The sequence below is a fragment of the Scophthalmus maximus genome, chromosome 1 (assembly GCF_022379125.1).
Source record: "Scophthalmus maximus strain ysfricsl-2021 chromosome 1, ASM2237912v1, whole genome shotgun sequence".
Taxonomy (NCBI): domain Eukaryota; kingdom Metazoa; phylum Chordata; class Actinopteri; order Pleuronectiformes; family Scophthalmidae; genus Scophthalmus; species Scophthalmus maximus.
The window spans coordinates 18942186-18966084 of NC_061515.1; the positions used below are offsets into that span (position 1 = coordinate 18942186).

General features: G+C 41.2%; 1 protein-coding gene across 5 annotated transcripts; it reads left to right on the forward strand.

The window, feature by feature from the left end:
- Window positions 1-1006: 1006 nt before the first annotated feature.
- rilpl1 (Rab interacting lysosomal protein-like 1) lies at window positions 1007-22182 on the forward strand. Of its 5 annotated transcripts, none has more exons than XM_047333887.1 (8): window positions 1008-1578; window positions 3721-3868; window positions 7204-7322; window positions 10025-10270; window positions 14243-14293; window positions 14384-14538; window positions 15254-15358; window positions 20300-22182. In XM_047333887.1, exons 1-8 carry the CDS (start codon window positions 1291-1293, stop codon window positions 20430-20432), a joined length of 1245 nt encoding a protein of 414 aa, XP_047189843.1. In that variant the 5' UTR covers window positions 1008-1290; the 3' UTR covers window positions 20433-22182. The 5 variants fall into 5 exon arrangements, with proteins under 5 accessions (XP_047189841.1, XP_047189843.1, XP_047189838.1 ...); XM_047333882.1 differs by lacking the exon at window positions 14243-14293 and adding an exon at window positions 16775-16862; XM_047333884.1 differs by lacking the exons at window positions 14243-14293; window positions 20300-22182 and adding an exon at window positions 16775-16868.
- Window positions 22183-23899: the final 1717 nt, after the last annotated feature.

Sequence of the window (23899 nt, forward strand, 5' to 3'; positions counted from 1 at the left end):
AGGGGGTGAAGAGCCAGGAACTAACTGACTCTGGTACCAGAGTGGAGGTGTGTGTTCAGTCACCATCACCCTGCCATTGTTGAGGCGTTTAAGAGTCTTGTGGAGAAAAGACTTCCTCCAGTTCACAGGTTGTTAGTTAAACACAGAAGTTCTGTGTAACTTAAAAGGATTGTCCTTCCAGCGAGAGGAAGTTTGCGGTGGCGAAGGAACATAATAGGAAACCGCGGACTGAGGCAGCAGTCTGCTACTGAACACACTTCTCTGCCTGGTAAAGGTTCTGTGCAGTCGGTTGGAAGGGATTGTCCAAGACAACGGGGTGTTTAGTGGACTTCTCCTCGTGTACTGTTGTTGGTGTGTCCAGCATCAGCACCAGGCCACATAGCTGTCTTTCCTCATTAGCCTGTCCATCAAGGCATCCCTCTTCTTAATGCTGCTTCCCCAGCACACTACTGCACAGAAAAGAACGCTGGCAGTAACCGACGGGTTAGTGGATTTCCAATAATTCATCAACAATGATCAAAAATCTGCAAAAGCTTATCCCCACTCAAATCATAATCCAGGAACCCTGTTATTTGTTCTTCAAGTTATCTGGGTTTCACCAACAGATCATGGTCTTAAAAGTGGAACAAATTTGCAATTAATCCAGTTATGTACGGAGGAAATGTAACCTAATATTTTATTTTGAGCATAAAAAAGAGAGTATGTGTGTGTGTGTATATATATATATATATATATATATATATATATATATATATATATATATATACAATCACACACACACACACACACACACACACAGAATTAGAAATATGCACACATGACAGCCTTTCACAATCTAAATAAACATCTGTCCGAAAAAGAGTAGGAGAAGCAATATGCTTATCCGGTCCTCCCCCAAAAGTACAACTCATGTCACTATTGAAATAATCTTGAATCACCCAGAAATTGCTCTGCAGCAGATTCATCAATACAGTGTTTTTTATTGTGAAAGGGGTAGTAGGAAGTGCGCGGCTTTATTGTTGACGATTTGGCGCAGCGCAGGGAGGAAAGCAATGGGACGCAGGCAATATTTATCCCCAATAAATGAAACAGAAGCCCGGACTCAGACGTTAGTAATGGACAAGCAACAGTAGCCGCGTGTCGTCCTGCGTCATTGTGAACCAGTTCACAGGTTGTTAGTTAAACACAGAGGTTCCGTGTAACTTAGAAGGAGTGTCCTTCCAGCGGGAGGAAGTTTGCGGTGGTGAAGGAAACATAATAGGAAACCGGGGAGGGCCAAAGTATCCCGACATGGAGGAGTCCGGGTCGGCCCTGGAGAAGAATGTGGCTGACCTCACCGTGATGGACGTGTACGATATCGCCGCGGTGGTGGGCCAGGAGTTCGAGCGGATCATCGACCAGTACGGCTGCGAGGCTCTGTCCAGGCTCATGCCCAAAGTGGTGCGCGTGTTGGAAATCCTGGAGGTGATGGTGAGCCGCAGCAGCATTGGCCCGGAGACCGAGGAGCTGCGGCTGGAGCTGGACAAGCTGCGGCTTGAGAGGACGGACCGGCTGGAGAAGGAGAAGAGGCACAGAAAGGTGTGGGAGACTTGACATGTCACGGATCGATGCTGTTGATCGATCTTAAATTAGCCGTTGGCCTGTATCAGGGCCTCAAAGTTTCCTCTCTGACTGTGATTTAACCAGAGCTGGAGTAAGTACTCAGATTGTGACTGAAGTTAAAGTACAATAACACAACATTAAAATAGTAAAAATACCAAAAATTCTGTCAAAGTCCTACATTGGAAATGTTTTTTTAAAAATGTAACGCTACCAATATCACTGTGAAAATACTCCATCGATATTAAAAATACCACTTAAATTACTTGATTATGAATAAGAATAACCACTACCCCAATTAAAAAACTCTATTAGAGTACTAGTAAAATCCCAAATGCAACACTGTATTATCTCCCATTACAGGTACAAATCCTGCATTGGAAAAGTTTATAAGTAAAGTTACCAATACCATTGTAAAAATAAAAAGAACCAATAACCATTACCTCAAGTAAAAATATTCCATTACTAGTAAGAAAAAATACCTATACGTCATATATAAAATGCAAACATAAGTAAAAGTCTTGAATTATAAAGTAGTTTTTTAGAAGTAGAACTACAAAAGCCCTGGTGAAAGTAGTGTTTCCTTTGTATAATCCTGACTGCATCTGTAAGATGTATGTTGTGCAGTTTCTCCTCCTGACATGTGGTGCAGTAGCTGGAAATTAAAATTCTCATGTCAAGTGGTTCAGAATTGTAGCAGTTTTTTTAATGTGGTGGTTTTATATGAGCCGGTCTGCTCGCTGCTCCCAAAAAAAGTTCATGTCAGTTTCTCGTGACGGTGACTGAGCCACAATGAACACACTCACCAGTTCACTCATTAACTGTGTCTCATGACTGGGATAAAGTGGACGTTTCAGACCGTGACAGCTGAGAGGGCAGTATGAGTCAACATGATTCCCATGTGTTTTTGTTTTTTTTTCAAAATCTGGGTCGAATCAGTTGTTGTCGTTTCCTCCTATGCTTTTATTTCTCTTGTGTATTTATGCATTTATTGAGTCAACATTCAAGGTTTTATTGGAGGATGCACATGCTCTGGCTTAAAGAAGCTGCATCCGATAGACAACCCTGCAGCAAATCTCTTTCATTAACAATGAACCTGTCTTTTTTTTAGTCAATTGAATGTTTTATCTATGCATTTTCATATCACAGTGCAAAGTCAATGCCTGTTGTAATTTCTCTCAGACTGAGGTAAAAAAAATAATTTCTGACTAGCTGGACAAAAAAACATTGTATGTTCAGTTTTCTATCATAAAGTGTCACCTTTTCAACTTTTAGAGGATGGCACATTATATTAACAGCACTTGCCTGAAATTTGTCACATTTTTAAGTTCTCTCCAGTGTGAAAAGTATTGCTCTGACACTTGTCTGTATATCCATGGATCCGCTTCAAACAGGAACTTATAACAGCTAATTCAGTATATTTTTAACGATGCCAATGTGTCATAGTGTAAATAAATGTTGGTGAGAAATGACGTCAGACAACTGCTCTCCTTACTATGACTTTGTCTTTTTCCTATAATTTCTCACCAATTTAAAGTATGACTGTACAGCTGAGGCTGATGGGAATGTCTTCAATTCTTGCAGGTGTTTGATGATAAAAAAAAGAAAAAAAAGAATGGTAAACCTCACTGTAGTTGTTGAGGTATATCTTTTGGGGGGGAGGAGGACAACATTTGAATCTGGTGGTGTGACTCGAGAAATAGTTAGAGGATCACCAAAGTATTTGTGATTCATCCTCTGGGGTACACGAATATCTGTTCCAAAATTAAATGGAAATCCAACAAAATAGATGTTGAGATATTTCAGCTTGGACCAAACTGACGGACAGTGTTGTCAATAGAGCCACGTTGCTGTAGCATCATGCTGCTAACATTTTTCTAACATGGCTAAAACCACATTAAGTTTATAATCATGACCTATGAAGAGCTGAGAACACACAAGCAGGGATAAAGCACTTAGACGTACAGGCGGTCAGAGGATGGTGACATCCTGAACGCAGTTATGATAATTTTTTTGTGAAGATGAGGCCATCTTAAAATGTCCATGTGTAATAGGTGGGGTCAGTTATGTACAATAATGTTCAATGCAGCTCTGTGCGTGTGCTTTATTGTCTGTGTACAGGAGCTGGAGCTGGTGGAGGACGTGTGGAGAGGAGAAGCTCAGGATCTGCTCTCCCAGATCGCTCAGCTGCAGGAGGAGAACAAGTCCCTGCTCACCAACATGTCCAACAAAGACCCCATGAGTGAGGAGGACCTGCAGAGGCACGAGGGTGAGGACGTGTGTTCACAATACACACACGCACACACACACACGGACACCCAGAAAGATCAGTTCATGCACTCAAAATGTAAAGAACTGGTAAATGTAAATCATTATTTGGTGAGAAGACAGGACAATATCAGTGACTTCTACAAATCTTTATATGAATTATAACACAAATGTATCTGAAAATGTAACTGAAGTAAAGCAAATGAACATATTTTACAAAATATTAAAATCATCCTCAAAACAAACAAAATGTCATTTTCTGTCACTTGGGGTGTCACAGTCAAAACCATAACAAAAGGCAGAGTTAAGGGGCTCAGTGAAGCAGTGTGGCATCATGGGAGTTGTTGTCTTCATCGCGGTCAGCTTCTCCTGGTTAAGATTCCCTAAGTGTTCATGGTCCAGGAGCTGAATTCAAAACAATCAGAGCTGCTGATCAAATCCAGTGAATAGAGTAGCTTCACAGTGTTTCTCTGACGCTTCTCACCGGACACAGGACTTCTCTGAGGGGCCAACTTTGGAGCCAACTTCAATTCAATTCAATTCAAGTTTATTGTTATATGCACAGTAAGGAAACATGTTTTCCTGTACAATGAAATTCTTCATTTGCTGTCCACAGAATGCCAGACAATGTAAAATCTACAATATATACTACAAATATACTTATAAAACTACAAATATACAAAATAAAACAATTATAAAAGACAGCATGTGAAAAATAAAGCAATAATAATAATAATAGAAGGTGCAAATATAAACAGTGCAAGTTATGGATGTGCAAATTGAACGAATGTAAACAGTCAAGTACAATTATATGAGGTAGACCATGATTATAAACTCCTATCCGCTGTTTAGGAGTCTGATGGTAGTAGGAAAGAAAGAGTTTTTTAGTCTGGTGGTCCTGCATTTAACCCTTCTGTACCTCCGGCCTGAGGATATAAGTGTGAACAGTCCGTGCTGGGGATGGGTGGGGTCTTTGAGAATGGAGGCGGGTGTCCTGTGGACCCTGCGGTGGTAGATGCTCTGCAAAGAGGGCAGTGGAGTCCTGGTGATCCTCCCTGCAGTCTTCACCACTCTCTGCTGGCGTTTGCGGTCCATAGCAGTAGTGCTGCAGTACCAGACGGTAATGCAGCTGGTCAAGATGCTCTCAACAATGCAGCTGTAGAAGTTGCCGAGGATCTTTGGTGACATGCCAAACTTCCTCAGCCTCGTCAGAAAATACAGCCGCTGTTGGGCCCTCTTAACCAGCTGTGTGGTGTTAAGTGTCCAAGTGAGGTCCTCACTGATGTGGACGCCCAGGTATTTAAAGCTGCTCACCCTCGCTAATTCAAGCTCCTGGATTCAAAGTGGCCGATGAGGTCTCCTCTTGTTCCTCAAGTCCACTATCATCTCCTCGTCTTGTCCGTGTTGAGGATGAGGTTGTTGTCCTCACACCATAACACCAGACTGGCCACCTCCCTCCTGTAGGCCGCTTCGTCCCCACCAGTGATGCATCCTATCACTGCGGTGTCGTCCGCGAACTCCCACAAGGATGTTGTTCTTGTGGGAGGCGACACAATCGTGGGTGTGTTACTTGCTGCTAATGTTTGCTCAGCTTGTTCAAATCCAGACGTCCCATGACTTAAATCCTTCATGCAGTTAAAATATATAGTTACACCAAGATCTTAAAAAGTGTATCGTAAAAATGTGAAAAAGTCAGTTTTGACAAACAAAACACTGACACGTGCACAGTGTATATGATGCCACTGAAAGGTGACCGAATGAACGGCACCGTGATTAACATTCTCCAGGTTTGAAAATGAGTGGAAACAAATGGGATAATGTCCGAGCACAACTCAAAAACACATATAACGCAGACCGAGTTGGTTTTGGACATTTTAATGCAGAAGTTACATTATTCTACCTTAAAGTAGTAAAAGAAAAGTATTCATCAAAAAAGAAAGAGAACTTAAACAAAAAAAGTCCAGGTATCATGAAAACTTTTGCAGAGGTGGAAAAGTACAGTGAAATGAAAAGGAAACTCAGAAAATAAACGGTGAAGTTCATGAATCTTGTGTTTTAAATATCACTCAATTTTATACTTTGGGCATGTCAGAAATTTGGGTCGGCCGACTTCAGTCTATTGCACAGTTTGAAGCGGAGCCACGAGTCCATTCCTCAAACTCAGCGCTTTTTTTCCTGACTGCGCCTGTGTGAAGTGGCGAACATGGTCAATTTGACTTTGAGTAAAATAAATACATAATATATTAAATATAATAAATAGTCAGTGTGTTGGAGCATATTACTACGGGTGGAGGATCCCTTCGCTGCTGAATGGTTATTGTTGGTAATATCATAAATTATAATGTTTATTGGACATATAGTGTGTGCATCCTTATACGGCGGCGGCTCTTTTTTTGCCTCTTTTTTAAGGTTTCGGCATACAGATTACCCACGTTTTAGTCGTGTCAGTGTTCTTTTCTATGGTAAACACAAACTTCTCTGCCTCAGAGGAGCTTTCCAAAGGAGCCGACGGTCATTTCACACGCACAGTGTGAGCAGTGAGGTCGTGGCTGATGGTCGGACCGTACAGTGTGAGCAACTGAGCTTTGGCTTCACATCGCAGACGATTTACTCTGAGAGTGTGAGTTGGAGTTTAACAACAGTGTATGCCCAGTTTAAGACTTCAAAACTAACAGATGGCACAAACACAGAGAAAGTATCGTCTCAGTCAGGAAACCTCCTTTTCATACATCTGTAATTCCTATTTTAACATACTGAATTAAACTACACATCAAACTGTCTAAAGAGTTTATCCTTCTCCTCTTCATCATCTATCAAGTCCATTCACTTCACAAAAGCAATTGATGGTCTTAGAGCTCTTTTAATCACATCATCTCATTGACACAGCTGTTTGTATCGATGATTCCTGATACTCGAGAACAGCCGTGGATGGAAACACGCATTCATTCATATTTTATTTTTCTACATTTTGATGGAAACCTGACTAGAGACACTGGCTATGTCTCACATTCCCATTCCGATCCATTTCACGCATGCAAGCACACACACACACACACGCACGCACACACACACACACACACACACACACACACACACACACACACACACACAAAGGAAGCCTTATCCGTGTCTGACTTTGAGCCAGTCTCTCGTGGTTTCACACAGAGCCCACAGTCACCCTGACACGCTGTGGAAAGAACAGCCTCAGTGTGCAAGTACACCTGCTAGTCACACGCACGCACATACACACACACACCTACTCTTTCAGTAAAGACAAATTAAAAATAAGGGAAACTTTCTGATTTGAAGTTGTCATCTCCTCTCTTTGGCTTCCAGGTATGACAGAGCGAGAGAGGCAGGTGATGAAGAAGCTTAAAGAAGTGGTGGACAAGCAGAGAGACGAGATTCGAGCCAAGGACCGCGAGCTCACGCTGAAAAACGAGGACATAGAGGCAGTAAGACGACAAATTTGCTTCTTTTATTGTTTTACATTGATAGCAGCTCATTACCAAGGGTGTAAACATTAACAAAGAGCTGACATTGATTCTTTTAGTGCTAATTTTGATGTAACCACATGGAATATTATTGATTATGCCTGTAATTTTACTTAGTCAGATAATGCAAAGTCATCCATAATTCATAATTTCCATCAGCCTTTCATCCTGCCAGCAGCACTTTTAGTTGTTAACAGACGCTGTGGTCGTCATGGGCAAAAAGAAGATGAGAGGGTACATATTGTACTGTAAACTTCTTCAGAACCTCCTGCATCCAGTGGTGGACAAAGTACACAACTTCTTTGCTTGAGTAAAAGTATAGATACTCCTGGTCAAATGTTACTCCAAAAAAAGTAAAAGTTGCTGAGTCAAAGGCCGTGATGTAGTTGGTGCGTGGTTAACACAACTACATTTAAAACGGTAAGAATCATCCTTTGAAACATAGAACTAAGGTACAGCCATGGATAATTTGGTGGGAAAGTGTCGTCTGCAACGGCTGCCGTAGCCATAACTTAACTTACATAATGGCATAGCGAACCTACGACCACCTGCTGATGACGTTGTCTCATTAGATAGCTACAGGGGTGGACTGGGACTGAAAAACAACCCTGGATTCTGACCCAGACCAGCACACAACAATAGGGGCCTTGAAAATGCAAGGGCCCACAACAGTGGTATAACAATGCTTAATCTATCTTTATATGGTGGTAGATAACAGACCCTCTAGAGGGCCCGGGGCACACTCCCCCGCAAGAAAATTTTGTACATTTCATAGTTAAATCCATCAAACTTGTGAAGTTTGACAGCAATTTAAGAAGCTAGATCTATGAAGAACTTTATGCTCTTGTAAACAATTGTGTACTGTAGTTCCTGGAAGAGATTTTTTCTTGAGGATATTGCAATGTATCAGATGATTTTTCCTCATCTTTCTAAGACTATAATTCTGTCTGTATTATGATTTTCATTTAATTACCCCTATCATACATATGTTTTCTGATCCTCAAAGAAATTAAGATATTTTTCAGACATACATTTTATTTATAAGGGCAGCAGAGAGTCTACTCTGAATGTACTGAGTGTAATATAATGTAAACATACTCTTCACTGATGGAGACATTTTACTGATCTTGCAAGAAATCTGTCTGTTACACACTTGTGTGCTCGTTGCCACTGTCTATTCTCTGGTATGCTGTTTTTTCTTCTTCTTTGTTTACTTTGCGAGTAAACACCAAACGTTTGCATTTGAGCTGTCACCCTCTGTCGCCCTGGCAACTGTCTTACATGATGAGGTTATATTTTAAATTGAAGAAAGAAAAAAAAACATTCATCCGTGCTTGGCCGAGGTTTCCTGACTGCCGCCCGTTCTGTGATTCTCCAGATCACAGAGATGGCCAGTCTGCCCCTGGCTAGCTAAAATGTCTCTACCGACCAGCTGCCCAGTCTGAGAAGCGCATGCGCAAGATAGAGATACAGTAACACCACCTAAACAAACAAGATATATGCAGAACTGCATGAACACAATTTATGCAGTTTTGCATTTTGTGAAGAAAAAAAATCTTCCGCTGACTTCAACGCAAATGTAACGAGTAACTTTCAAATGTAGTGGAGTCAAAGTAAAAAGTTTCCAAAAAGAAACAATACTCAAGTAAAGTACAAATACTCAAAAACTGTACTTTAAGTACAGTACTTGAGAAAAGGTTCCTCGTTACTCTCCACCTCTGACTGCATCACACTAATCCACACTTGTCACCATCTTTGTGTCATTGTTTTTAATGCCTGTACCGTTGCTCTGGTTGCGCTGATGTTTCCCAGCCAACCGAAACAGCCGTCAAAGGGCACAGCTGCAGACCGATTCAAATCTGAACAAATCTGTGAGGTGGTTGGCAGTTCAGAGATCTGGACCCAGGCTAAACTCTCCTGCTGTCACAAATCAAAATGTCTGTTGTGAAAAAGGACTTTAGCTTTAAAAACAGATGAATTTTATTTGGCCTAACAGCTGTACCAGGACTCTGAGCCAGCCCCAGCCTATATGGGGCCATAAGGAGAATTTGATTTGGGGGCCATTTCCACCTCCACCAATACTATTGTCAATGCTTGATCATTTGCACACCTTTTGTAAATCTAACACAGCACTTATCAACTTTATTATTTGTAGCTTTGTTGCTTACATTATACCAAAGTCAGCCTTCATGCTTCTATGGTTTTTAATCTTAAAAGTAACCAACTCACAATAGTGGTCTAGTATTCATTTGCACTTCAATATTCAAAGTGATACAGTACTGAGTGGCAAACAATGCAATTATTGTAAACAAGTAAACCATTTTAATTGCCTTTGGTTTGAAAAACTGCAACAAGTTCAAAATGACAAACAACGACATATACCATGGACTGACTGACTGACTGTGGTTGTGTCGTGCCTATCGTTACATTGCGCATGCATGGGGATAAACGTGACCTCTGACAGAGGCAGTTGGAATTGATTAAACCAGAATTAGCTTGTCAGCCAATTAACATAAGATTGGATTGAATTGTATGATTGCCATTGACATATTACATTTAGATAATAAATCAATCTCTGTTGGGGGCCCCCCTGGTGGTTTTTGTTTGCACCATGTCTCGCTGCCTCGTCCTCATCGTTTTTGTCTGCCTGCGTGTCTCGGCAGCTCCAGCAGCAGCAGTCTCGCCTGATGAAGATCAACCATGACCTGCGTCACAAAATCTCCGTGGTGGAGTCTCAGGGGAAGGCGCTCATCGAGCAGAAGGTGGAGCTGGAGGCCAGTGCTCAGGCACGAGGCCAGGAAGTCGGCGCGCTGCGGCAGGAAGTCGCGCGCTTAAGAGAGCGACTCCAAGGAGAGCTGCCTGCCCGGAATCCTGACGAAGCCGCGCCTCAGCCCCCCTCACCTGCAGAGGTAACACAGCACAGAAAACCACTGAAATGAGTGGCTCACACTTTTGACCTGTGCAAGAAACCCTGGAAAGAAATATCAGATACAAAAGATTCTTTCATTGTGCAAAAACTGTCTTAAAGGGACTTAAAGGGGCAGTAAGCAATTTTGAAGAGAGCTTGTTTCTGTCTTTGTTGTGGTGGTGATTTTAGTGCTGTGGTTAGGGCCGTGAACCAGTGACCTCTGGTATGAGAGTCCGACGCACTGACCACTAAGCCAAAATCATGCAGTTGCAGCGCCACCAGCTAGCATGTCTCTCAAGGTGTTGACACGTGAAGTTTACAAACTACACTCGCAGTTTTGTGAGGTGTGGTCCGCACCATTTTTTAGTTTTTGATGTACCGAGTCAGTGCTGAGCCGAAACCCTGGATTTTCAGAGGGGAGCACACAAAAGCGACAGCTAACGGACGGTGAGGAAATATTTGCTGACTTTTACAGAACTTGTATTGCTTTAGAATTGCTTACTGTATGGAGGTAAATTTGTTGCATAACTAATTTGTTGTTGTATAAAAGAGTCACACATGTATCAGTAAATTTATATTCACAGAGAAAAATGCTTTAGGAGTTGCAAACTTACCCTCTCCCACAAACACAAAACTACAGTTGCACCTTCTCAAATACTTGATCAAATCCTATTCTATGAGTCACAAATTATGAAAGTCATATGCTGACATTTTTGCTACATTCTTTAAAGTAAATATGGTGCAAAACACATTCACACACCTGTGTCAAATTATGTGAAGTCACGGACAAAATTTGCACATCTGCTAAACAGTAAAATGAGAGTTGCACACTTGTAGAATTTTTTCTCACAAATATATTTTTTTTTCTTGGACATTTTTCAAAGTCAATAAGTACACCTGCTTGACACCTGCCTGCCCACTGACACACACACACACACACACACACATACACAGAGCCATGACATAAACGTTATGTTTGCAGCGCATCTCCTGGATGACAATTCCATTAGCATTTGCCTATACAGCCTATGCCAAGGGTGCCAGCTCCTCTACCATCAGACCGTGCGACTTGAGCATGGACTTGAGGGAGTTTTTTTTTCTCTGTGCGCATGCCAGGCGGCAAAATTAACCAATGAGGTTATGCCCGCTGGACCCTTCACAAACGAGCTCCTTTGATTGGTCAAAATGGATCTGTGCTGCGCCCAGCGCCCGCCCCCTTATGCTACAAGTGCACAAATCAGTTCTGCTGTGTTTTGCACAATTTTTACTCCAAAAAAATTATCAGCGTATGACTTTCATAATTTGTGACTCATACAATAGGATTTGTGCACCTTTGATTAAGTATTTGAAAAGGTGTTACTGTAGTTTTGTGTTTGTCGGAGTTGGGGAAAAATCTTTTTTTCAACTCCTAAAGCATTTTTCTCTGTGACTACAAATTTACTGTTACACGTGTGACTATTTTCTTCAACTACAAATTTACTGATACACATGTGTGACTCTTTTATACAACTACAAAATTAGTTATGCACCAAACTTACCTCCTATAACTGCCCCTTTAAAAGTTCTTCTCGAGTGTTATTTTCCCAAAAGGTAGATCTAATCCTTTAAGAAATAAGTATGTAATTATAAATGCAGTGTCATAGGCCAGTCACATTAATGGGAATGTCACGTGTGGCTGTATATTTAAAAGAGGTTAACCAATATGATAACCAATAATTTCCCACTTAAAGCTTGTAGGTGAATGGATGAACAAAACCGCTAAACATCTTTTTTCCCTCAACATCATGATAAGCACACGCACTCTTACCGAAAGGCTCAATAAACAGATAATATACTCCATACTCTTTCACTCCAGCGTGGCAAAGCTAACGCTACAGTGGTGGTGGCTGGGGGCTGGTCACACAGACATGACCTCTCTGAGCTGATGTCTGGTGGGGTTGACCCCGCCCCGCGGCCCCTGCCGGGTTCCCTCGGCCCAGAGGGACACGCGGACGTGTGCGACGAGGCAGAGGACGAGGCTGTGTTGCTTTGGGTAATGCAGTAGTGCCAGTTAGCAAACCAGAGCTCATGTGATTGTCCTGAATGTCACTCAAGACCTGCACTGCTCCCTGAAAAAAACTGCAACCTTATAGATTACAGAGGGGGAAAAAAACTGGTAGACTAACATGTGTCTGACCCACGAGAAGTGCATGGGTGTTTGTGGGCTAACAGAGTGTGACTGTGGCCTTTTTTTATTTTTGCTCCTCAGCCAACTGGGTCAGTCTCTCTGGACGCCTGCACCGATTACCCTTCTAAATATAGATCAGTCAGGCAGCTCGGCCTCTAACAGCACTTGAGGTTTTCCCTCATGCATTAAGCCTGAAACACGGACAATAAGAATGGTGATTTAAAGTCCAACTGAAAAGAAACAGCTTTCTCTCGTCTGCTGCAGCAGATCTGATCTCAATCATTTGTCCTGTGTTCTCCCTTGAGGGGAAAAAAAATACCAGAGAACTTGTTTACATTTTTAAAGTGGTAATGTCAGCGTTGTGTCATTGAGCCAGACAACAGCTGCTACACAACACAAGAGCAACAGAGTCTTAACAACATCCTACATCAGGTTCAGCTAAAATCACATCCTTATCTCACTGACAGACACAAACACACATCTTGTTTCTGAACAAGCATCCAAAGATCCACTCAGTTAGACTCTGGTGTTCCTCTCTATAATTTCAGGTATCTGCCTTATTTTACTGCTCTACAGTTCTCTTTCAGCCGTATTGTATCGCGCAATTATTGTGCCACATTAGTGAGCGCGCAGTCAGACTCTTCTGAGCACACAGTGGGACTCTCGATCAGAAAATATTAATCTGACCAAAGAAAAAATTGTCCTGTGCACACTCAACTCTGCCTACACACTCGCTCAATCTCTGGTCTGTGTGCTCACAAGCACCCGCACGCTTGCGCACAGTGTCTCTGCGGTCTCGACATCTCATGTGCGCTCGCAACTCTGCCTGGACGCTCGCTCGAGGTGGCAGAGCCTCATTACAAATGCACCCAAAACAAAAGCTGCTGCCTAGCACAGACTGGTGCTAGGCAGCAATTCTGATTGGCTGTTTACATCCAGGCTTGAAGCAGTCCCCACCCAGCATTTTTAATGAGGCTGTGCCACCTCGAGTGAGCGTCCAGGCAGAGTTGCGAGCGCACACTAGATGTCGAGAACGCAGAGACACTGCGCGAGCGTTGCGGGTGCTTGTGAGCACAAAGATCAGAGATTGAGCGAGCATGTAGTGTGTAGCGTTCAGAGCGCACAGGACAATTTTTCTTTGGTCAGATTAATATCTTCTGCTCAAGAGTCCCACTGTGTGCTCAGAAGAGTCTGACTGCGCGTTCACTTATGTGGCACAATAATTGCGCCATAGTATTGAAGCTTGTGTCAAGTTGCAGTTGACCAGACACAAGCTTTTGGCTGTTGCAGGGAGGGATCGTGCAAACAGACATGCTCTGGTTGTAGTCTCTGCCTAGCACAAACCTCCAACAGGTTTTCAAGCCTTCAGGGCTCCGAGCCTGCTGTGAATCCAACACAGACTCCAACAATCCCCTGAAGCTGCTGCAGCTGAGAGGAAAAGGAGCATTTCTGGTATTTCCTCAAAGACATTTTGTTTCCTTCTTCACTGACAAGATTTTCGGCTCCAAAAGGGACGACTGATTTTGAATTCAGTTGGACTTTGTGTACAGAGTACATATTAATAAGAATAATAGTCTGGTTGTTTTGTATGTTTTTTTTTCCGATTAGTGCATGAGTGACTTCAGCTGCATGTGGTGTTAAGATGTTTCAGGTGTTAGTTTGATAGACAGTGAATGTCTCAGGTGTACTGAGTTAAAAAAACAACAACAGTTGGTTTTAGTTCAAAGGCTGGGGGAAAGGGCCAACTAAAGACATGTTTTGGAACAAGGCTGGATGTCTGACTTAGAGTTCAACGTTTGCCACCAGGAGGCGATGTGCGATGAGGACATGCCTGCTGTGTTCCAATATTTTACCAAGGTATCCTTGCTTCCTTCCTTCCTGCCCTCCTTCCTCCCTTCACTTGCTAGGGTTTTGTTTCCTCTGTATGATGCATTTCTCTCTGAACAGGAAGCGTTGTGCGAGGAGGAGATGGGGGGGCTGGACCCACAGGACCCCAACCGGCCCCGGTTTACGCTACAGGAACTGAGGGACGTCCTCCACGAGAGGAACGAGCTAAAATCCAAAGTCTTCCTGCTGCAGGAGGAGCTGACCTACTACAGAAGGTACAGTACTCACAGGCACTAGGATTTCAGCCCGGAGAAATAATCTCTCATCGTAACACAATGTCGGCAGTGGAGTCTTTTGAAATTAGTCTTCATATCTTTTGTTATATTTTGCATGGAATTGAATAATCTACCTCCAAAACAAGATCTTACATTTTAATTAATTGATAACTTCATCCTGAACGATGTCATACTGTATTAAAAAAATTCCAATTTTTTTTAATAATATGATTTCTATCTTGAGTGTCACTATCTACAATACTTGATACCTTTTGCGCTTCATGAAAAAACAACCTATAGGATACTTGTTTGTGTGATTCATATTTTTTTTGTCTTTTCCAACTCCTGTTTTCTAATATTTCCAGTTTCAGACATTTAATGGTGGTGGAGCAAGGAAAATGTTCAAAATAAACTTTAAGAAAGTTTAGACTTAAGAAACATATAAATTAGAGTTCTCTCGTAAATTAACAAGTTACGTATGTTACCCTGTGTGCCTTTGAGGTCTATTGAACATGTTGGTTGCTTTATTAATTGATTATTATCGATGTTGATCAAAATGAAAATATCACTAAATCTGGTTTCTTTTGTAAGCCAAAGTAAGTTGCTTGATAACTACGTCGGAGCATTCTCGATTATAATTGTCATAGCCCACAACTTTATTGTTCTATGCCAAAAAAAACATGTTAATGATGATTGTGATGCTGTGTCTTTGTAGTGATGAGACGGAGAATGAAACTGTTACTCCCTCTCCGTCTCCCTCGCCTGAACTGAGGACTCGCTCCCGATCGTCTGCCCAGCCAGAGTCCGGAATCAAACGCCTGTACGTTGTGCCCACAAGCCTCACTCACTCACTCACTCACTCACTCACTCACTCAGCTACATGAACATAGCTCGTGAAAACACCCACTTGCTAAAAACACACACTCCCTACCTGAACTTTGGGAAGGAATTGAGTATGAAAGTCAAAAGATTGCTCTGCATGTGCAGAGTCGAGGCTGATCACTTTAGCTGCTTTCTGACATGCACTGAAGTTGGGACATTCTCCTGAACTTTTCCAGAGGGGCTGTATGTGAGAACCCACGTTGCTCTATCCTTTTTCAGAACTTTTCCTGCCATCAACATAGTAACATTTCCAGAAAATGTCAGAGTGAGCGCACAGCAGGAAAATCTGGAGGATTCACGGCGAGCGAGTGTGTGCTCTACCCAGGCACCACCCCTCGCCTCAATGCTCCAGAAACGTTCCTGCTGTTGTGAACTACTGACTGCTGCGTTCTTCACATGTGAACGGCAAACTCCTGAAAATGTGCAAACCCAATTTTCCGGACATTTCTTTTAGTTCTTGTCTGAAAACAGCCTCTGTCTGTGAGTGCCCAAACATTAACATGTTATTCTTCAAGAAACATGCAAAGGAAATCTTCACCAGCTGCACCAAACATCTGGCTCTATTTCAGGCTGCTAACATCAGCTTTGAGAACATTTTAATTCAGACAGTACATGTAATTCTACCTTCTGAGAGATTGCTGCGGTGAACGTTATACAGAATAACTTCATTCAAGGTTCAGTGGTGAAAGCGGCACAACTAAATGTCATCACTCGTTAGCACCAAGTGTAGAGTGTGACCACGTTTCAGCTGCAAAGCCACTTTCAGCCATTTCAAGTGGAAAGAGCTCATGCAGAGAGCCCCATCCTGCGTTTGTCCGACCTGTAAAAACAAGCCAGAGATAACACAGCAGCTGAGAAAAATACCACTAATGTAGTAGAGTTGGAAGTACAACATCTCCCTCTGATATGTAGAGTAATAAAAGTATGAAGTAGTATAAAATGGAAATACTAAGTTAAGCACACGTATCTCACAACAGGTTACTGTACGTAGTTAGTTTTACCGCTGTGTGGGCGAAGGACACCTTGCTTGACTTTTTCTTTCAGCTCTGTCAGTCACAGCCTCCACCCTCTGTGCATGGTGATGAGTTTGGTGTATTGGCTCATGGCTCAGGTACAACACATGATATAAATTAACATGTTGCTTGTGAAGAAAGAGTTTTTTTTCTTTTCATGTGCCTGCTGCCATTTAATCCTCACTAAAATGAATTTTGGTTTGATTTTGGTTGGGAACTTTACATGAGGTCAAAGGTTGATGTGGTCCCTGTCTCCCCCTGTGCCCCCCCTCCCCCCCTCCTCTCTGTGTATCTCTTTCTGGTTGTGTGTTTGTGTGTGTGTCTTTACATCTGTGCAACAGGATCTTCACAGCCATTATGCCGATGGTGGCGGCTGGTTTGATCCCAGATGACCCCACTTTACAGCCAATCAGACGTCTCATATCGCTTGTATGACTTTATATTTCGTTGGCTTCAGAGTCTGTCGTTTCCTCTGCTAACAGCCTCGCCCCCTTTGCATTCGCTGGCTTTCTGAGCCCTCCTTTCCACCTTTTGCAGCATTCTGATTGGCTGATTGTGGGGCTGTCGTATTATCATCGTCCACCAGGATGATTGTGGATCATTGACATCAGCCAGTCAGAATTAACATGTAGTCGTCTTGTCTTGTCCTTCACTGACACCAGTAACCGCCTGTTCACGTATGCGACTGAGCTTTAAACTGACAAAGTAATTCCGTGGAATTTACAAACTAAAGTTCTATTTAGCTCTTTTGCATTGGTTATTAAAGTGCTTGTACTGGACAGCAACAACAGAACCACAAAAGAATCACACAGGCCAAGGTCAGAGTTCAAATTCAATTCAAAAATCTGTAGCATTTTTTATCTAATGCCTTTAAAGGGATAGTTCAGTGTGGAAGTGGGGTTGTATGAGTTACTTATGGTAAGTAAATATGGTATGGCATAGTTAATATGTTACCTTATGGAGATGGTGATCAGCGATGTCATTTAACAGAGTTTGGAGTAGAAGCGGTAGTAGCAAAAGTCTTAGTCCCACTGTTGCAGAGGGGACCACTGAAAAGCCGTTTAAGTTGCACCTAAGTTGCCAACACTCGCTGGCAGAGTATCACTCTGCAAATCAGCTGTTCAAAATCACTGAACTACCCACTTAATTTAAAAAACAGAAACTTTTTGTTAACTATTGCGGGACTTAACTTTTGCCACCACTAAGGTGCTCTGTGTAGAAAAAAACTATTATTACATTCATTTTGAGACATTATCATAATTATTGTAAAACAAAAAAAAACTTATGAGAACATTCCTTACCCCATGGTCCATTAGCTTAACGTACTCCATGTGGCTCAATGTGTGAGTATGAGATGCCACCATAATTATATTTTGCACTCAATACATGTATTGTCCACATACAGTAAGTGCACAAATAACAACCTCTCTGTGCACTCTTTGGGTGTAATTAGACAGAAAGTGTAGCATACCTTTACCCAGCATTATTCAGATGGCTGCTTGTGAAAAACACTGATCAAGCACCAGATGCATTGACCGTGCCTATATTTGTGTTCAGCTCAGTGTCTGACTGCATACAGAACAACAAAAACCTTCAGCTGGTTCCAAATTTCTCTCCAGTCTCTCTTTGTTTCCTGTTGTGTCTGTTACTCAAGTTGATGCACCATGACCCGCAGCTTTTTAGCTTGAGTGGGGGGAAAAATGCATGTTATCTAACTTGTGTGAACAATGGGAGGCAAATACGCCTTTTGCTGTATAGAGAACAGATAACTAAGTTTTGTTGGTTTTCTTGATGATTTAGCCAAACAGCTAATGCATTTTAATCTTGATTGTAGTTAATCTTACTGTGGTGAACTTTTAAATCCCAGCACTTAAACTGTCTCTAAATTTAGAAAAAACTAATCAAGACATAAATTTATTTGACTATGTGCTACATTTACTGTAATAGTAAGTAAGTGAGCTAGTGATATAAATAAACGTTCACCTCAGGGCTGTATCAAGTTCAGTTTTTAAAGGAAATAAAAAAGTAGAAATGAGTTGCGCTCCATTTACCCCGGGGACGACGTCACACCTGAGTTGACTGCCTGTGCTCAAAGAATACAAATCTACTTTCACTATACTACGTCATTATGCGACGGTGGATGTTATCGTCGTGCGTCTGTCGTGGTGAAACTGCAAATTTACGAAGATGAACTACAAAAAACGCAGTGGCTCCATCCATCATTTTTCAGTGTGTATTACCACTGTGTGACATCAGATGTAAATGATTCATATGTAACAGTAACTTACATGATGATGTACGTCAATTCTGGGTCATATTTATACCCTTCTTCTTCTTCTACTTCTACTTAATTTAAGTTTGTGCGTGTCACGTCACGTTAAATATCGCTGCCGCAATGAATTGTGGGGGCGTCTATTTCTCCTGTTCTTTCGCTTCGGAAATTCCAGTGTACCTTATGCTAAAGGAGATAGGTAAGGAAGCATTGAATCACCTTTCCTAAACATTTAGAGAATCTGAACAGCTCTTATCATGGCTGTTGATCAAATACTTCCGGGTCAGGTCAGGATATAGGAAAATTCCCAAATCAATTTGACAATTCGACCGTACCCCCAGTTCTTTATAATAAGAATTTGATAAAAATTGTATTTATATAGCACCTTTCAGAAGTAACTTAACAAAGTGCTTTCACGAAAGCAAATATACCAGTCACAGACAATTAAAATCAGCATTCCAACAAAAATGCGGTTTTCAGGTAACATATCTGTATAAAAAAAAAAGATATAGAAAGACAATATGAAAAGATGGAGGAGTCCATTTTGCAATTTCCTCGTGGGAACTCGGAAATTCTGACTTCACAGTTTGAATGGAGCGCACCATAATGCCTTGGCTGTGTCGCAGGGAGGTATCATGTTCTCCAAATTAGCTTATTCAGCTACAGCTCATGTGTCACAAAATAAGCGAGCTGCCAACCAAGAGAGCTAGATAGCTATGGGGTAATACTGTGTCTTCATAGTGCAGTCAGATATAACAGATGTGAGAGCAAAACTTAGGAACTGCAGGTCATTATGAGTCATTAATAGACCTTAGACCAAAACTGTTACTTGAGAAAAAAATTGTGTTCTGTTTCTGTCCTTGGTTGTGTCTCCTGCAAGTTTGTGTGCAACCCTGGAAAGGCCACAGATGTTTGGCATCATTAGGTCATTATCTTCAGGTCCCACTGAAGATAATGACAAAAGTCAGGGATTCCTCCTCATTGCAACAGATGACTTGATAGGGATTATGGGAAATACGGATTTAGATGCAAGAGACAGACACACAACCAACAACACAAATTTTCTGTTATTCTGGGTCTGAGCTTCAGCATTCAATTTGAAGTAAACTAATGGATATGAGAGCCAAGTCTCAGCTTCAACTTCAGTTAGTTTATGTCAGTGTTGACAGACCTGTGCGGTAGACCATGTCAGTCAGTCAGCTGCTCTCTGTCCACTTGGGAAAAACCAGACAAAAGACGGAGAGAACACAAACAAGAGCTGAAAGTGGCTGCAGTCGCCAGAGAAAATACAAGGATTCTGAGGATGTCCGTGTGTCCAAGACCTCAGGCAGTCAGTGATCACAAATGATTGTCCACAAAACATAATGATGATTTTATTTGACCTTATAAATCTGTCCAGTTGCTTTTAAACCCCTAAACTGTGGAATCTGTGTTAAAAGTTCTATCCATAGTGGTAGGTCGCCAGAACTCTAACACTGCTTTACCTATAACTGAAAGTCACTACGAAAGCTAGATACATGTTTCTGTTAGCCACTGCCATTGACCTGTCTATTTAAAATATCGCCTCTGTCTCCTCTAAACTGTCTCGTCGCAGGTTTAGTTTCTTCTCGCGTGACAAACAGCGGACTTCGCAGCGGAGTGCGCAGTTTGACGGCAGCTTCGGCTCGTGGGCGGGGAAGGATGACGTGTACACAGAACAGGCCCAGGAGGCGTTACAGCACATGTAGTCATGGGGACTACGCAGGACTCGACGAGGTCACTCAAACTCCAAAACTCACAAACACTGTTCATCGCTTGTGAAACATCGACCGCACACCAAACCGCCACTCGTGACTCACACTGCAGCCGAATTATCATGTGCTTGAGGTGAGAGGCCCGACAGAACAGAGGAGGGAAATGGATAAAGATCATCGTCTTTAAAAATGCATTTAAGTCATGAGAATTATATATCTGATGATGGCAAATACAGACTGTTCAACGTTAAAAATGCCAGACAATATTTTTGCGCCGGAAGGTTTTTACAGATGCAGACGATTCACGTGATTGACAGGGGAGAGGGTAAATTCAAGTTGTCGATGGAAAGTGGAAATTTGTTGCAATTCAAGTGGTTAATGGTGTGCTGCTTAAAGTCCAGAGTAAATTGTTGTTGAACATTTCTACAGAGATGAAGGTTTGGGACACAACAGTGTGCAATAAATGTCAAATATCAAATGTCTAAACCTGCACAACTCCGCATGTTGAAATGGGTATTTGATGAATGATGAGGGTTTTATAAAACAATCCCACACAGAGATAAAAAAAAAAGCAAATCTGCAAAGAAAACATTTCTGATCTGGAGATTTATTCTCAAAGTGAGAGCAACACTTTCGTGTCCCATTAATTTTTTTTTGAGATTCCTGTCCTTGTTCATGCAGGTCCATCACCAGCATTCTGACATTTTGAATTATGCAGCTCAACGGATTTAAAACGCACAGGGCATGTTTATAAAGTGTTGCACAGACAGCATGTTAAAGCTGTCTACAGAATAAAATGAATAGGAAAATAACTTACTGATCATTTGATTTATAATTTAGTGTATGCCATGCAACATACAGTAAGTATGGGAGCCCATTTTGCTTAGAAAAAAGAGAAAAGTTAAGTCATAAAATTGATTTCAATAATAATATTATAAGTAAGTAATACTTACCCAGACAAAATCACTTCTTATTTACCATCCCTTTTGACAAAATATCAAATAATTATGAATTAGAATATTGTTGAAGTTTTGTCTCTAGTGGCAATATTACATTTAGCGTATTATTATTTTTCATGAGGGGCTGTGGCTCAGGTGTTGGAGCAGGTACAGTAAGCAAGAACAACATTAACATTAGTTTTCATGATGAGGTGCAAACGATCTTTAAAAAAATGTAAGATAAACTTAATGACTGTCCTATGTTTTTCCATTTAATTATAATACAGATATACATAAAAATGGAAATACATATAAGTGTAAGTTGCAGTTTGGATTTTATTTTCTTTAGGTTTACTTATCTCAGAAGTCAGAATTTTGAGATACTTTCTATTACATCATTTTTAGTTTTGAATTATTAATCTTGCCTGAGTTACTCTTAATTGCAATCATGATTTATTTATTTTTCCATGCACATGTTTCATGTTTCTTTTTTTCTTTTTCTGGCATTAATGGGCTTCCATAATTGCAAAGCGTATGCGTATCGCTTAGCCCACAACTAGAGAGACCTGAACACAATTGTCCATCCCGTGAGAGCAAAAGATGCGATGTGTGAATTCTAATATCATCCATGACTCATGTTACCAAAAATTTTGACTGCTCATCGTGCATGTATGCAAACTCACACTTTCCACAATAACAACAGTTTCACTGTCACCAGCTGAACCAAAAGCAGGTCATAATAAGTGAATCCAGTAAAAAAAAAAAGATAATCAGCAGCTTACCTACCTTTATCATAAGAACCGCAATAATATGTGCAGATTGTATTAGTGTTCATATACTCCAGGACTCAGTAAAACTAGATTTAACAAAAGCAGAATTGTCAGTATGAGACTTTACCTCTTAACTTATTTATTTTAAGGAGATTGCTGAGAGGTAGAGCATCAGAAAAGTGATTTTGAAAATGATTAAAAAACGACAACAACTGTAATAAAGCTGGAGTGTAAAACTGATTTTTTTTTTAAAATGGTAAACACTGTTTGTAGCTTCCCTTCACACTTAACACTGGCTGTGGTCCTCACCCCTGAGAGGCAGTGAGTAACTGTGGTGTGACCTGCTGTTTTAATACCAGTGGCACTTTATCTTCATTTATATTCACCCAGAGAGGTGGAATGAGTGGATGTAAAAGGACGAGAATGCCATAATGAGGACTGCGATGAGTCTAAAACTGAGTGTCAATGAGTGTCAAAGCAGCTTATTTTACATATTTACCAATACATTGAAATAAATTATGAGTATTATGTGCTAGGCTTTCAAACCAACCAGGGCCTTTCTTTGTGGAGTTTTCATGTTCTCCCCGTGTATGCGTGGGTTCTCTCCATGTTCTCCGGCTTCCTCCCACAGTCCAAAGACATGCAGAAATGGGTTAGGTAAATTGAAGACTCTAAATTGAGCCTAGGTGTGAATGTGAGACCGAATGGTTGTCCGTCTCTGTATGTGACCCTGTGATAGGCTGGCGACCTGTCCAGGGTGTACCCCGCCTCTGGCCCAATTTCAGCTGGGATTGGCTCCAGCACCTCTGCGACCCTTAAGTGGATTAAGCAGTAAACGATGGATGGATGGATGTGCTAGGCTATATCTGGAAGTCAAAGGGATCCGAACAAAAACATTGAAAGGGAAATACCGTTTTCAAGAAACAAAACCTTACCCCGGTTCTTCATCTTGTTGTTGTTGAAGTCAGTGTTTAACACATCTCTCATGTGTTTACTTTAGTCTTCTATGAACTGATTAAAATGGATATTTAAAAGACATAATTAATGGATCTGTGCTTTATTAAATAAAAGGGATTTTATTCAAATGTGTCTGCTCAATTATTAACTCTGTACAGTTTGAAGTGCTTGTCTGCTTTTTTACCCTGCGCGACAACACAACAACGGACGGATTTTCGCCAAACTTACAAAATATTACTTGGGAGGGTATCTCCAGATGATTCACTTTTGAGGATATGGTCTGAAAAAACAATATTTTTAAGATGTATCAGCCAATAATAGTGACACAATCTAAAGCTGCTCAGAAAATTATTCCCCAGCATATGTTGTCATGTGATAAGTGACGTCATGAAGAAGTCACAATGAAGTCAGAAAATTCCGTCCTGCATCGATCAAAAATGAATTTTATTCAAAATATCTCTGCCTCCTATCGGATCATAGACACGACTTAAAGCTCATATAGATCCAAAAATCATTTATGGCCATCTTGTAGGAAGGATCATGATGTCACAATGAAGTCAGAAGATGACAGCATATGGCATAGCAATGTCTTCACTTACTGCAACCAGTAAGATTAGATACATGATCTAATGCTTATTCAGATGAATTTAGTTATTCATCGTCAAATGGTATGGCTGATGCCATGGTGATGGCATTATGGAATGGCATTATTACAATATGATAGTTATACAGGTATATTTCATTTTTTTATTTCTCATCTGCCTTCACTGACACATAATGTTACTAAGCAAACAGT

Excerpts from the sequence above, each read along its gene's own strand:
- rilpl1 (XM_047333887.1), top strand. The coding sequence starts at position 1,291 with ATGGAGGAGTCCGGGTCGGCCCTGGAGAAGAATGTGGCTGACCTCACC. Across the intron at positions 14,539-15,253 it reads GAGCTGACCTACTACAGAAG|TGATGAGACGGAGAATGAAA; the intron begins GTACAGTACTCA and ends GTGTCTTTGTAG. Across the intron at positions 15,359-20,299 it reads GAGTCCGGAATCAAACGCCT|GTTTAGTTTCTTCTCGCGTG; the intron begins GTACGTTGTGCC and ends GTCTCGTCGCAG.